At 36.9% G+C, this 16,619-nt stretch overlaps 2 protein-coding genes across 3 annotated transcripts in view; both read left to right on the top strand.

Annotated features, from left to right (window-relative positions):
• Window positions 1-10,113, top strand: part of LOC103508426 (microfibrillar-associated protein 1) — a 13,812-nt gene extending 3,699 nt beyond the window's left edge. The window contains exons 3-6 of the mRNA XM_008472970.2: window positions 7,217-7,387; window positions 7,947-8,053; window positions 8,925-9,069; window positions 9,408-10,113. Of these exons, the coding sequence (XP_008471192.2) occupies window positions 7,217-7,387; window positions 7,947-8,053; window positions 8,925-9,069; window positions 9,408-9,626 (642 nt within the window). The 3' untranslated portion in view covers window positions 9,627-10,113. The remainder of the gene's footprint in view (window positions 1-7,216; window positions 7,388-7,946; window positions 8,054-8,924; window positions 9,070-9,407) is intronic.
• Window positions 2,905-6,198, top strand: LOC103508416 (enhancer of split mgamma protein). Of its 2 annotated transcripts, none has more exons than XM_017443759.2 (2): window positions 2,905-3,336; window positions 4,839-6,198. In XM_017443759.2, exons 1-2 carry the CDS (start codon window positions 3,238-3,240, stop codon window positions 5,367-5,369), a joined length of 630 nt encoding a protein of 209 aa, XP_017299248.1. In that variant the 5' UTR covers window positions 2,905-3,237; the 3' UTR covers window positions 5,370-6,198. The 2 variants fall into 2 exon arrangements, with proteins under 2 accessions (XP_017299248.1, XP_008471182.1); XM_008472960.3 differs by lacking the exon at window positions 2,905-3,336 and adding an exon at window positions 3,355-3,771.
• Window positions 10,114-16,619: the final 6,506 nt, after the last annotated feature.

The following is a 16,619-nucleotide window of genomic DNA, read 5'->3' on the forward strand; positions in this document are numbered from 1 at the left end:
GTTAGAAACCTACAGATTTCAAATCAGCGCCGAGCGTAACAATTGCAGTTTGCACTGAAAAGTCTATTGTTTTCAGGGTTTGGAATTAAATTGGAATTAGAATTTAGGTATGTAGATTTCAGTAGTCTTCTTAGATTGATACCAAAACTCTCCCACCTTGTCTAATGTTGAAGTCTTTGAGATAATCACGTCAAATAATTCTAATTATCCACGGTTTTCTGTAGGAGTTTTCTAATTTCTACCTCGACATCTTCACTAACTCTCAACGGTAATCCACAATCCACGATAAACACGAAATCAATAATAACTTTGATTAGCCAGGATGACTTGTGATTTCAAGTTACACTGATATTGACATCAATATTGATGATTCAGGTTAACAATTTCATCCTCAACATTGCCCGTATTAATCCTTTCAGAATTTTTTGTTCCCTTGTGTACGTGTCCTCGTACAAATTTCTTAATAATAAAAACAACTTTAAGCTCAATAACTAATTGATTAACTTTTCATTGTGGTGATCAAGTGTGGACGTCTGAGATAAATGACAGCTCAGACTGACAGAGTTTTTGATTGCTTGTTTATCGGTTTGATCAAGATATCAATTACTTATCTGGCATCTCAGAACCTTTTAGTTCCCTCAGAATGGTTTCCAAGCTACTCTGGTCAGACTGGTTTGATAAATCGTTAAGATATTACCGCTGATTACAGCGATAATTAAATTATTATATCCTTCTTTTGAGTTAGGATTGTTAAGAACTCGTAGCAGTCATGAGATTCTATGAAGCGGAGCGGAATGTAAGTTGTATTCGTAGTTTGAATCCCGGATTTCATCACACCAGCGTATTTTGTGTTCAAGTTCAAGCATTTGAAAGATTTCTTGGTCTACAATTTGTCTGGTTCTATTTTTCATTTTCGATTGTTTTCTATTTTCAATCTACATTTTCGATTTTTTTCCCATTTTTCCACTCCATTATAGGAACAAGATTACACTCTTTTTATTAAGCATAGAGAGTATGACATTCAAGTATGATCATTACAGGACACACCACTGCCCTATGAGGATCACGTTACAGTCAGGGTTCACGGTATGAGGGAAATAGCCAAGCGATGACACATCACAAATTTCACCAGAAACTCAATCACAGTCATCAAGAACGCTAAGATGGTCCGGAGCTAAATCGTTCGGATCACACAAGAGAGCCGTATCTGATGAACTAAAGCCCCACAGGCCCCCATTTTCCACTCCATTGAAGGAACAAGATTACACTCTTTTTAATAAGCATAGATAGTATGACATTCAAGTATGATCATTACAGGACACACCACTGCCCTATGAGGATCATGTTACAGTCAGGGTTCACGGTATAAGGGAAATAGCCAAGCGATGACACATCACAAATTTCACCAGAAACTCAATCAGAGTCATCAAGAACGCTAAGATGGTCCGGAGCTAAATCGTTCGGATCACACAAGAGAGCCGTATCTGATGAACTAAAGCCCCACAGGCCATGTGATTCCAAGATTATGAGACACACAAGGTATATAGGTGAGGTAGGTATTCCGGGAAATGGTCAGGCCTCTGAAATAAGGTCAGAATCTAAATGTGGACATTTTCTAAAGCTGAGATAACTCAGATGACGAGCTCTTCCTAGAGAGAACTTGAGTTCCGCAGGAGCAATTCTTTTGAGTAGTACCTACGTGTCTTTGGAAGAACTCCCCGCCTGACTAGGACTGACCTTTGTCCGGCGATTTCCAAGTGGTTATAGTCATTTAATCATCTGATTTCCCAAGACCTTTACATGACAACTGACCTAACAGTCGAGTCGTCTTTTTGCTGAGATAACTCAGATGACGAGTTCTTCCTAGAGAGAACTTAAGTTCCGCAGGAGCAATCCTTTTGAGTAGAGGTACCTACGTGTCTTTGGAAGAACTCCCCGCCTGACTAGGACTGATCTTTGTATGGCGATTTCCAAGTGGTTATAGTCATTTAATCATCTGATTTCCCAAGACCTTTACATGACAACTGACCTAACAGTCGAGTCGTCTTTTTCCTCATTCTCTTGATGTAACCAAGCAGTGGTTTTGTTACGATTCATTATGCCAGAGCATTGAGTTAGGTCGGTAATTAGTGTAATTACTGACCTATGAGGGGCGTCATAGGCTTGGTATTTATTCTTCATAACTCATGGTTATGATTATGAATATTATGATTGAGACAATCAGCTCAACAGTCTAACCGACAGCTACTCACAAAGTGCTCAAGTTCCTCTGAAGTTATCAAAGAGATGAATATCTCAAGAGAAACAGAAGGTACGATTAAACAACTCAAGTATAGGTTGTAAATATTATCCGCCTAACGAAAAACAAAAGTACAAAACTTTAATAAGTACAGGTAGAAGCCCAAACCTACCAACCCATCCCATTAGGCAACTCGGAGTAACTCCCATGTAGTTTTTAATCAGCTCTGAAGTTGCTGAACTTGCTGCCACCATGCTTGGAGTTAAGCAAGCGTAAACACTGAAACAGAAAATTCCCATGCCTGGAAGCCGTTCCCCGGTCCAACAACACTTGGAAGCCTGAATACATTTGAGACGCAACAAAAACAAAATCACAAGACGAGCGCGAAGAATAAGAAGGAACAATATGATCCTCTATGAAATCATCCTCAAGATGGGTGAAGAAGAAGAAACTGCTAAAATAATTTCTCAAGACGGCAGGAAATTCATAAAGAAAGGCACGTGGTCTGTTGTGATAATTGGCCATGGCCCAATATATTAAAACGCGTGCCCGCAGCTGCTCTCTAGAGCTGGGTTGTGTGGGAATCTACAGACAGGATCAGTTCCCACGGTAGACCGAGTATATAAACCCCCTCTCACATTCCTTTGCATTTATTCTATCTCGAACCTCCGTGCATTCAACGTATGTGTCGCTTGCGATCGTATTTTTAAACCGATTGTCAAATTACGATATTTTTTCCGTAAAATCATTATATTCTAACATTTTATTTTCTATTTTATTTAATTATTTATCAAGTTTACATTATTAATTTCAATATTATCGAACATTTTTAACTGTGCATTTGTGTATTTTCATCGCCATTGGATTATATTACTATTGAACTATTATTTAAATCAAGTGTTATTATATTTATATCAGTAAACTTTTTTATTTGTTGAACTTACTATTATTTTTCTTGTGAAGTTTTGTGATTTGTGCCTTATATTTGGATACCCATAATGGAAAACATGATTCACGAGAACCAAATCAACATGATCAACAACACTGTGGATATTGAACAGCTCCAGCCCATTTCACGGACTTACCAATACAGAAAGGTAATTATCTTTCTTCAACGTATGTGTCGCTTGCGATCGTATTTTTAAACCTATTGTCAAATTACGATATTTTTTCCGTAAAATCATTCTATTCTAACATTTTATTTTCTATTTTATTTAATTATTTATCAAGTTTAGATTATTAATTTCAATATTATCGAACATTTTTAACTGTGCATTTGTGTATTTTCATCGCCATTGGATTATATTACTATTGAACTATTATTTAAATCAAGTGTTATTATATTTATATCAGTAAACTTTTTTATTTGTTGAACTTACTATTATTTTTCTTGTGAAGTTTTGTGATTTGTGCCTTATATTTGGATACCCATAATGGAAAACATGATTCACGAGAGCCAAATCAACATGATCAACAACACTGTGGATATTGAACAGCTCCAGCCCATTTCACGGACTTACCAATACAGAAAGGTAATTATCTTTTAAGGTCTAGGAATGAGAAATTCAGCACGTGATTCCCACGCTCTGAACACACGTGGTGATTTCAATTGCTTTGGTTCAGGTCTTGTTTGGTACTTCTCGTATGTCGTGCGGTCTTTGGCACGAATCTCAATCGCCTCTCAAGGTACCAAAGTTCCATGTACCGGCGCTTGAAGAACGAAAGCTCCTAAGGACGCTTTTGCTAACTTTTCAAGGGAAGTGATTCTTTCCGTGATCCTTGACCGGTGTGTTTTTTCCCCAAAGGATTTAATGCCATTGAATGTTTAGGTAACTATGTTATTTCTTCTTAGTATGGGGTTGAAGCGTCTACATTGGTTGTCGTCTGTAGTGTAGACACCCAGGGTACACCAAAATCCATTTTTATCAACTGTCTGACAACAGTGAAATGTAGGGCTATGTTTAGGCTTGCTTTGCTTTCCGTAATTGTGACCGTTTTTTTGGCAAATTGCTCTTCCAAGTCTCATTTACTTCAAACAAATATTTTGAGTAGGTACATTTTTTAAGTACTTGGGATTTCGCTCTAATAAATATTTCAACGGTTTGAATTATCTTTTACTATTATTTTTCCGTCAATTGTAATTCATATTTCACTCTTAATAACATTTCTACTAATTTTTTGGCAAATTGCTCTTCGAAGTCTCATTTACTTCAAACAAATATTTTGAGTAGGTACATTTTTTAAGTACTTGGGATTTCGCTCTAATAAATATTTCAACGGTTTGGACTTTTCTAAAATAAAAATAATTTTATCAGAAATCAATATTTTTTGTCAGCAATTAAAATTCATTACCTAGTAACTTGTCCTCATTTATATTCCAAGAATTTCTTAAATTCTTCCATGGGGGAAAAAATCGCGTGTTTAAAATTGAAACAGGAAACGGATCATAAAATTCACTTTATAATCATCACTTGTCACCGCAACTTGTTTTAATCTTTGATATTCCCACGATTATCAACTCGACTCTCTAGTTGTTTCAACCTGACCCTTGTCTCATATCAGTTGTCTAATCATGTTTGTTTCTATCTTCTGCTTACAGGTTATGAAACCAATGCTTGAACGCAAACGTCGTGCTCGCATCAACCGCTGTCTGGATGAACTCAAAGATCTCATGGTGACCGCTCTGCAAGCTGAGGGAGAAAATGTTTCCAAACTCGAGAAAGCTGACATCCTGGAACTCACAGTACAACATTTACAGAAGATGCGTCGTCAACAGAGACTTGCATCCAACCCTGTGACAGACGCTGACAGATTCCGCGCTGGATTCACCACCTGTGCTAATGAAGTCTCCAAGTGTCTTGCATCCACCCCTGGTATTGATCTCAGACTGGGAACCAAGCTCATGTCTCACCTTGGCCAAAGACTTAATGAAATGGACAAGATCTCTCCCCTATCCGTCCGTGTGATGGATGTGTGCACTCCTCCTCCATCCCCACACTCAGACACCTACAGCATGCCACTGACACCAGCATCCTCTGGATCATCACAAGTAGACACCTGTGACTACACCTCCCAATACAAGATGTACGAGAGTATGCCATCTCCCAAGTCTGTATGGAGACCGTGGTAAGCTGCTAGCTTCAGCCTGTACAGACACTTCCCCAGTTTGTCTTTCATACAATTGGTGCCTTAGTAGGATTGAGCTTAGGAATTAGTTTTTTCCACACAAAGTTAGGGTCGAAATGGTTTAGTTGCAATGAAGAGAAAAATTCTTTGCACCAATTTTCCTACGATTTCTCATTTTTCCCCGTTAAATATTTTTTATTGTTTTGTTTGTGTAGAAGACGCTGCTATGATCAGGAAAAAAGAAAGTAAAAAGATTCAATTTTGACCACTTGAAATGAATGAACATATTCCCGGTACTTGGTCACAAATTTTATTTGATAACCGTTCTACATAAATGAGCGTTAATGACATGAAAAAATGCCCTGCAATGAGGCTATAATAATATCTGATCATAGGCGTCTTGATATTTTTGTGTGACTTTCAGTTTTCCAAATAATTTTAAACATTTTCCTTTTCAAGATGTGTAATTAAATCAAAATAGGCAAGATTTCTTGGAACAGTTTTAACATAAAATCATAGAACACATAATCACCCATATTACCAAGAAAAAAAGATAATTACTTCATTCATTCTAGACATCCCTAGTTCTGAGAAACAACTCAAATTTGTTCCAAAACCGAAATGTTGTTCAAGACACCTTTATTTCATTGTCTCTCAATGAAAAGGTCTTTTGTTTTTTGAAGTCTGGCAAGTGTGTTATTGTGCCTTTTGTCTTCAAAGGTCCCTACTGTTCCAAGAAGTCCTTTGAAAAAATCTCGAGGTCCCGACGTCTTTGTCTGTGGTGTCTGATCTTTTTTCTTTCGTAATTCGGAAACAACATGTAAACGAAAGACATTAGGTGCCAAAGTAGTTATTTTATACATTTTATAGAATTCTCTAATTGGAGTCCTTTCTCGTTATTCTTTTCATTATTACAATTTGTTGTTCAAATTTCCTTTTGTATTTTTGTTACATTGAAAATCCACGTGCAGTATGTAGGAAACTCTTACTTAATTTGTTATTGTTAATTTATTGCACTGTTTTTTGTTATGTCCATGTAGGGGGTCAGGGAAATGTAGGGGGTTGAGGGGAGGATTCTCCTACATTTTGACCATAGGTTTGAAGTTTGGACTTAATTTACTAATTTCCCCTTCATTTTTCATAAGTGGAAAGTCATCATCGATTCTTTTGTGATAAGCTGATAAGTCACCTATTCGCGGTTTGCTCGTGGTATTCGCGGTTAGCTCGCGGTATTCGCGGATTGTTCGCGGATTGTTCGCGGTATCCGCGGTTTGTTCGCGGTATCCGCGGTTTGTTCGCGTCATCCGCGGTTTGTTCGCGTCATCCGCGGTTTGTTAGCGGTATCCGCGGTTTGTTAGCGGTATCCGCGGTTTGTTCGTGGTATCCGCGGTTTGTTCGCGGTATCCGCGGTTTGTTCGCGGTATCCGCGGTTTCTTCGCGATACAGGTAAAACTCTAACGTTCAAATTTTACCATTTTTTTAAAAACACCAGAAATACCTAATGGGTCTCTGATCCAATAAGAAAAAATAGGTACCTTTATGTATTGATGATTTTTCGAAAGTTCATCAGACCAGACACCTTTTCAGCTATGGTGAAACAGACAAAAAAAATCAACACATTCCTTCTTGAAGACTTTCGACTTTAGAGCTCGTTTCCACAAAAAATCGTGTCGTGTGTAGTGGAAACACTCTCATTCAAATTATATTGTTTACGGGTGGGAGCGGCCTCTTGAATGTAGAGTTCTTATAAGTAATTTCAGTTTAACATTGGAATCGTCAAGTTAAAACTTGGAACCCACTTTGTTCCTTTCAATGTGTTACATCTAATTGTTTGCTTTCTCCATGGTGTAGGTGAAAAAGAAACAGATTGAGAAAGAAGCGGCAAAGCGGGCAGAAGAAAGAAAGAGACAGACAATCAAGATGGTAGAAGATGAAGTGAGAGCGGAGGATGCTAAGAATCGTATCAAGAATGGAGAGGAGGCAAGATTAGAAGATGTCAACACGGATGACGAAAATGATGAGGTAAAAATATAGTAATAACTTGTAAAAAAAAAAAAGAGGTTTAATGGGGGTTACCCTCCATTTGGCAACATTCTACCCGCCTATTCACATTAACCTCAGCCAGCCTGAATGGGGCTGGGAAAAGCCAGAAGCTCGTGATTGCCCCGATAATCCCCCATCCGTATACCAACCATGGTCAACATTGCTTAACTTATGTGGTCTTTTAAGAACTGGTGCAATTGGACGTGCTATCGCTACTGGCTTGAAGAGATTCTTGTTTTATTTGTGTTTGTGTTTATTTGCCAGCCTAGTTAGCTTGGTTGGTAGTGCGTCTGCCTTGTAGGCGCAAGGCCGTAGGTTCGATTCCCGCCCGGGGTAGATTTTATCCTGACGGGGTAATGTTCGTTCTCGGAACGGCTGGTTTTTCCTATCCTGTCTTCCTTCTCTCTTCGATTTCGGGACGATAAGACTAGCCGTTACAGTTCCCTCTTTAAAGTTTACCTATAGGTATGTGTATTATTTTTATTTCTTTGACAGATGTCTCGTATACTTACCTACCTATTTTATCGTCTATTTTCAGATTGAATACGAAGCTTGGAAGCTGAGAGAATTAAAACGTCTGAAACGAGACAGAGAAGAACGAGAAGCCATAGAGAAAGAGAGAATAGAAGTGGAGATCCACACAAAGTTAGGGTCGAAATGGTTTAGTTGCAATGAAGAGAAAAATTCTTTGCACCAATTTTCCTACGATTTCTCATTTTTCCCGGTTAAATATTTTTTATTGTTTTGTTTGTGTAGAAGACGCTATGATCAGGAAAAAAGAAAGTAAAAAGATTCAATTTTGACCACTTGAAATGAATGAACATATTCCCGGTACTTGTTCACAAATTTTATTTGATAACCGTTCTACATAAATGAGCGTTAATGACATGAAAAAATGCCCTGCAATGAGGCTATAATAATATCTGATCATAGGCGTCTTGATATTTTTGTGTGACTTTCAGTTTTCCAAATAATTTTAAACATTTTCCTTTTCAAGATGTGTAATTAAATCAAAATGGGCAAGATTTCTTGGAACAGTTTTGAAATAAAATCATAGAACACATAATCACCCATATTACTAAGAAAAAAAGATAATTACTTAATTCATTGTAGACATCCCTAGTTCTGAGAAACAACTCAAATTTGTTCCAAAACCGAAATGATGTTCAAGACACCTTCATTTCATTGTCTCTCAATGAAAAGGTCTTTTGTTTTTTGAAGTCTTGCAAGTGTGTTATTGTGCCTTTTGTCTTCAAAGGTCCCTACTGTTCCAAGAAGTCCTTTGAAAAAATCTCGAGGTCCCGACGTCTTTGTCTGTGGTGTCTGATCTTTTTTCTTTCGTAATTCGGAAACAACATGTAAACGAAAGACATTAGGTGCCAAAGTAGTTCTTTTATACATTTTTTAGAATTCTCTAATTGCAGTCCTTTCTCGTTATTCTTTTCATTATTACAATTTGTTGTTCAAATTCCCTTTTGTACTTTTGTTACATTGAAAATCCGGTCACTTCAAGAAGTTCCTGTGTTGAAAAAAAGCACTATACTTCTACTTACTCTCTGCTTTTCCCACAGGATTCTGAAGAAGATATTCTCAAGCGTGACTTCTCCTCTGCTACTCTGGACGATCACTTTGACAAAACTGTTCTACCTAAAGTTATGCAGGTAAGATACATCATCCTTAAGTATTTTCCTGTCTATCCATAAGTTTTTGTTATCTATCTATCTGTCCATTGTCCCCCCCGACCAGATGTTTGAAATCTAATTTACAGAGGTAGATACACTACATGCATATCTCCGCGCTGTGGCAGGTTAACGCATACTACGAAAGTACAAACATGTTTTTATCAAATCAGTCCGAAATCTTTAAAAATATATCTAAAATGTATGAATTTTCATATCAGATTCATTGTATGCCTTATACCTATGTGAAATAATCTAGAAAAAAATCATGTCTATTAAAATAAAACAAACTACATTTTTTCTAACTCTTTATTTCACAGGTTAAGAACTTTGGCCGCAGTGGTCGCACGAAGTACTCTCATCTGGTAGACCAGGACACTACCCAGTTCGATTCCCCATGGCTTTCAGAAACTTCTCAGAATCACAAGTTCCATTTGAACCAGGCAGCTGGCATGAAGCAAGTGTTTGTCAAACCTTCGCTGAGTAAAAGAAAACCGAGCAAGTCTTCTACATCTTCATCAAGTCGATCGAATCATTAGTAAATATTCCTAATTGAGGTACCTACTTCGATTGAAGCGATAGAATTATTAGGGAATATCGGGACTTTGAAGTACTTAATCGTATCGGATTTTGAGCCCATGATCTAATTGAGCTGATCAAAAATTAGAAATGGGAAAATATAGGGATATCAAGGTCTCGGTTGTGCTTGTACAAAGGTAGTGTCTTCTATTGGTTTAGTAAACTCTAGAACTTACTCCAGGAGGGGCACAAAGGTTCGATTTTAATGAGCAAATTTCCTTTTGAATTAGTTGAACTTGTTTGCCAAATTTCAACAAAAGTCGCACTAATCGTTCAAGAGTTGTCATGAACAAACAAACAAAATGGAAATCTGTCGCGTTCCACAGTGTTAAAATTGTGTATTATAATTATATTATGTAAATAGTTTGTATCAAATGTTAAACTGTACATAAATACACGAATAAATTTAACCTAAGAATTTAGAACTAAGTCTGGAAAATATTTAAATTATCGAATTTATTTTAGAACCCAAAATACCCGTTCCTTGTCAAACCCAAGAACTGTGTTCTGCACATTGCATATTTAATAATTGCATAACGGCGCAATTTGATGATAGATATGAAGTAGAACACTGAAGTTAAACTTTGTCGAGCGTGATTTGTATCCGCACGACTTGGCGTGTGCTCTTTGCCAAATAGGTATTCACTCAGTCTCCTTTTTTGAAGGTCCATCCAACCCGCAGGGTTGCAAATGCTAACTTTTTTGAAATTCTTTCTATTGAGTATCGATTTCCCCCTAATGCGGATTTTATCAGGCAAATTATACTAACAAATTTCAGATTATAAACTTTGTCCTTATGGGATTGAGTGTTCACCCAAAAGTAGATCTATTAGATTAATTTAGAGTAGCCAAAAATTACTTTGTTCAGGCTAAGTCTGCATCGGTAGATATGAACATCCAAATATCCAATTGATAAACGGATTCGAACCCTTTTGACAGCAGATCCCAATCATACCAAGATACCCAATTGCCCTTTGAGCAGACAAGATTAACAAGATTTAAACTTGTGCTACATATGTGGACAAGTTTTGAATTTGCCCTTTTTTTAAGCTGAAAGATAAAGATTGGAAAAGTTTCTAAAATAATAAGGTCGAATTTTATTTAGAACTGTAAATACCCGTTCCTTGTCAAACCCAAGAACTGTGTTGTGCACATTGCATATTTAATAATTGCATAACGGCGCAATTTGATGATAGATATGAAGTAGAACACTGAAGTTAAACTTTGTCGAGCGTGATTTGTATCCGCACGACTTGGCGTGTGCTCTTTGCCAACTAGGTATTCACTCAGTCTCCTTTTTTGAAGGTCCATCCAACCCGCAGGGTTGCAAATGCTAACTTTTTTTGAACTGGCAAACATTCTTTCTATTGAGTATCGATTTCCCCCTAAAGCGGATTTTATCAGGCAAATATTATTACTAACAAATTTCAGATTATAAACTTTGTCCTTATGGGATTGAGTGTTCACCCAAAAATAGATCTATTAGTAGCCAAAAATTACTTTGTAATCAGGCTAAGACTGCATCGGTAGATATGAAAATCCAAATATCCAATTGATAAACGGATTTGAACCCTTTTGACAGCAGATCCCAATCATACCAAGATACCCAATTGCCCTTTGAGCAGACAAGATTTGAACTTGTGCTACATATGTGGACAAGTTTTGAATTTGCCCTTTTTTTAAGCTGAAAGATAAAGATTGGAAAAGTTTCTAAAATAATAAGATGAGGTTTAAGTGAAAATTAAATAAGTCATTTGAATTTTCTATTTTATCAATTTGAATAAATCGTGAAACTTTCTTCGCACATAAAATAAAAATTTAACTTTAGAAATGAAATAAAAAATTATATAACTAAAAAAAAAGTCTATCACAGTTTACAAAAAAATAATCACAAGGTGATCTATTCAGTTTTCCAAAAATAATGAAAAAGCCGAGTGCCAAAAACAAAATGGGCAATCGGTTTTTAGATTCGAGATCTATTGAAATATTTAAAAAGTCCAAAGTTGTCATACAAACATAACAAAAAACAGTGCAATAAATTAACAATAACAAATTAAGTAAGAGTTTCCTACATACTGCACGTGGATTTTCAATGCACAACTGACATTCCGCTCCGCTTCATAGAATCTCATAACTGCTACGAGTTCTTAACAATCTTAACTCAAAAGAAGGATATAATAATTTAATTATCGCTGTAATCAGCGGTAATATCTTAACGATTTATCAAACCAGTCTGACCAGAGTATACAACTTACATTCCGCTCCGCTTCATAGAATCTCATGACTGCTACGAGTTCTTAACAATCCTAACTCAAAAGAAGGATATAATAATTTAATTATCGCTGTAATCAGCGGTAATATCTTAACGATTTATCAAACCAGTCTGACCAGAGTAGCTTGGAAACCATTCTGAGGGAACTAAAAGGTTCTGAGATGCCAGATAAGTAATTGATATCTTGATCAAACCGATAAACAAGCAATCAAAAACTCTGTCAGTCTGAGCTGTCATTTATCTCAGACGTCCACACTTGATCACCACAATGAAAAGTTAATCAATTAGTTATTGAGCTTAAAGTTGTTTTTATTATTAAGAAATTTGTACGAGGACACGTACACAAGGGAACAAAAAATTCTGAAAGGATTAATACGGGCAATGTTGAGGATGAAATTGTTAACCTGAATCATCAATATTGATGTCAATATCAGTGTAACTTGAAATCACAAGTCATCCTGGCTAATCAAAGTTATTATTGATTTCGTGTTTATCGTGGATTGTGGATTACCGTTGAGAGTTAGTGAAGATGTCGAGGTAGAAATTAGAAAACTCCTACAGAAAACCGTGGATAATTAGAATTATTTGACGTGATTATCTCAAAGACTTCAACATTAGACAAGTACAAAAGGGAATTTGAACAACAAATTGTAATAATGAAAAGAATAACGAGAAAGGACTGCAATTAGAGAATTCTAAAAAATGTATAAAAGAACTACTTTGGCACCTAATGTCTTTCGTTTAAATGTTGTTTCCGAATTACGAAAGAAAAAAGATCAGACACCACAGACAAAGACGTCGGGACCTCGAGATTTTTTCAAAGGACTTCTTGGCTAATTCCAATTTAATTCCAAACCCTGAAAACAATAGACTTTTCAGTGCAAACTGCAATTGTTACGCTCGGCGCTGATTTGAAATCTGTAGGTTTCTAACGGATAAAGGATAGTCTAACCAAAAACGGGTATTTTCTTACATAAGCTCATTTAATCTAGCATACTACACATTACAACACAAATAGCAACACACGATAATGATCTAGTCAGAGACAATCAAAGAAAATCAAGAAGATTAGAAAGAAAAACGCCGCTACCGGTAAAGAAACCAATCGGTAGGTATAGAAACAATAAAACCAATTTGTTAATCATCTCCAAGTTTTTTATTCTTACCACAACAGTCTCCAACTTGTGACTAGTGGTATGCAAGGTAAGGCGGCGGTTTCTTTGTCGGAGGAAAAACAACAATTCTCACACTATTATGCCTTATGTCAGACATATACCTGACGCTGATATTGACGATCTTGTGACTAGTGGTATGCAAGGCGGCGGTTTCTTTGTCGGAGGAAAAACAACAATTCTCACACTATTATGCCTTATGTCAGACATATACCTGACGCTGATATTGACAATAGTTACTCGTACTGACGCTATACATCTTTTGTAACAAATCCGATACCTGTGTCTCTTGCCGGAGGTAGAATCTTGGAATTCTAATGAAAAACAATGAATATACAAGGCTCATCATTTTCCAGACATTCTTGAAAACCACGTGCGTTAATTAGAGAAGACCAGGTAGACAGACGTAACGTTTTGTTTTGAATAAAGGATACAGCGAAAGATACCTACCTACTCGTAATACCTGAGGTAACTGACGTTGATAATTCGAATTCTTTATGTAACGATGGAGAAATACCTAGATATGTACATACATGGGTAAAATGAAGGAAAACTGAACCAAGTTTACTGTTTGGTACCTTGGAAGCTTGGAACCAAGGAACCAAGGTACCTTGGTACCTTGGAACCAACTTTGGTACCTTGAGAGGCGAACCAACTGTTTAAAATTGCAAATAAATAAAAAAAAAGTTAGAAGAATTGGAAAAAAAAGTAAGTAAGAACTATTGGGACTTGGACTACGTACGTTAAGTACCGATATACCTTTGAAATTTACATGTTCACTTCCCAGTTACGGCTTGGTTATATTCAGATAATGGTGGAGATGTCATATTTCCCTCTTCTCATAATTTGTGTTACTGTAGTGGAGATGCCATTTACCCCGGGTTTTAAATATTGAGCTGTGGTGGAGATGTCACATTTCCCACTGTTCATAATGAAGTGTTGGGCATTAGTGGAGAACTGGAGATGTCATTTGTTCTTTTAACCCGGGATTTTATTCTCTGTAAAATCTACCTATTTTTTAAAGTTTCAATTATTTTTGTGATCTCTTTTTTTTTATGCCTACCTACTTTAACATTTTCATTTCATAGTTGGCTTTGTTCTCCTCGCTAACGCGCCTAAAAGGTTGGGTGGTAGAGACTGACTTTGATTTTTAAAATTTCAATTATTTTTGTGATCTCTTTTTTTTATACCTACCTACTTTAACATTTTCATTTCATAGTTGGCTTTGTTCTCCTCGCTAACGCGCCTAAAAGGTTGGGTGGTAGAGACTGACTTTGACAGTCACCGATCCGTCCACCAATCAAATTATGACTCATTTCTGTCGCAGTTCAAACGAGCTGAACAGCATACAATGTAGTTTATGCACTCTGGAATCAATTAGAGCTACATTCGCGCTTGCAACACGATAAAAAACGACTTGAGAAATTAATATACCACAGCACGAGTTAGAGTCGTTATATGCATGAGGCGATATTAAATCCTGTATATCATGTCTAATGTACGCTGTACATAATGTACAGTCATACCTATACCGGTCCGTATGTATCGAAGATCAATGAACAATCACGCTTATCGACTATTTTTCCACGGAATTTTTGCGTGTTTGGACTTTATCTACATATAGAGAAAACAGTTGGTCATAATTACGGAAAGCAAAGCAAGCCTAAACATAGCCCTACATTTCACTGTTGTCAGACAGTTGATAAAAATGGATTTTGGTCTACCCTGGTACCGGTCCGTATGTATCGACGATCAATGAACAATCACGCTTATCGACTATTTTTCCACGGGATTTTTGCGTGTTTGGACTTTGGATCCTGAAGCGATTATCTACTTATAGAGAAAACGTGTCATAAACGGTCACAATTACGGAAAGCAAAGCAAGCCTAAACATAGCCCTACATTTCACTGTTGTCAGACAGTTGATAAAAATGGATTTTGGTCTACCCTGGGTGTCTACACTACAGACGACCGCAGTGGATGGACATAACCTAAGCAATGTAGACGCTGCATCAACCCCATACTAAGAAGAAATAACATAGTTACCTAAACATTCAATGGCATTAACTCCTTTTGGGGAAAAAACACACCGGTCAAGGATCACGGAAAGAATCACTTCCCTTGAAAAGTTAGCAAAACCGTCCTTAGGAGCTTTCGTTCTTCAAGCGCCGGTAAATGGAACTTTGGTACCTTGAGAGGCGATTGAGATTCGTGCCAAAGACCGCACGACATACGAGAAGTACCAAACAAGACCTGAACCAAAGCAATTGAAAACACCACGTGTGTTCAGAGCGTGGGAATCACGTGCTGAATTTCTCATTCCTAGACTAAGGTCACCTTTAGGGTTCTCTTTGTGTTCTTAATTCTCTTTATATTCACAGCAGCCCTCAGACCTTTTCCTATCCAAATCAAAAGAATTAAGAAACTCCTGAGAACCTTTTTTTTTTTCCATATCGTGTGTTTTCTTTTTGTAACAATCTTGAGCCCCCCTTCGACTCTCTTGTCGCCTGGAAATGGGTCTCCTTTGCAGAACGTAAAAGGGTCGTCTGACCCTTTCTTGGCAGAGGCTGCCTACTACCTACTGATAAGTAAAAGCATTACTATTGTCATTATTTATTTATTTTCATCTTACGTGTCCGTGTGCTAGGGTTTTTAATATCCTTTTTTATGGCAATTAAAAATCATGATCATACGTTTTTCCCATGAGTGCAATTAGCGGTATTACGAGTTATTCAAGTTATTTGTAGCTTGTCAAGTACCTTGCGTCGAATGCTCGAGTTGAACGGATTACGTTATATTGCGTATACAACGTTACTGGGGAAATAGGATCTCCACTAATTTCATGTCATTGAACGAGGAAAAGTGCATCTCCTCTAATTGTACAGAAAAGATCTACGCTTTTGGCAATAATTAGTTAATTTATTGATTGATGAATTATAATTAATTAATTATTTAACTCCAATGAAATGCGATAACTCTGGAACTCTTCGTCTGATTTTGATAAAAATTGGTAAAAATGATGGACCAACCCTTCAGCCAATTTCCTGGTAAAGAAGTCAAATAACCTTATGAAATCTATGAATGAACTTTTAACTAATTAACCAATCACACACAATTACTTGTGGCCAACTTACGTCTCTCGGTCTATCTTTCCAACACCGTGAGATCATGCCTATCTCACGGACACGGATAGTATGTAAATAAGTAGGCATGGTGGCTATATCTATGTAAATTGGCATGCACCTACCACACCTAGAGGTCGGCCTAGAGGTAAGTACTGGAGGGCACACCCATGTCACCCAATGGAATTACGTGTAGCTTAACATCTTCAGTCTCCACCGGGCAGAATAGGCTACAGAATATTAATCCCAGTCATTAAACCAAAAGATTTTCTCGAAACCAAAGGTTATCTCATTACCCAGAAAGAAAAATAGGTATTTCAATATTGTTAAGAATAAATGCTTGTCAAAAATGTCCACTTGGACTCGAACTGCCAACCTCCCGATTCA

Source organism: Diaphorina citri, unplaced genomic scaffold (genome assembly GCF_000475195.1).
Source record: "Diaphorina citri unplaced genomic scaffold, Diaci psyllid genome assembly version 1.1 scaffold398, whole genome shotgun sequence".
Classification (NCBI taxonomy): domain Eukaryota; kingdom Metazoa; phylum Arthropoda; class Insecta; order Hemiptera; family Psyllidae; genus Diaphorina; species Diaphorina citri.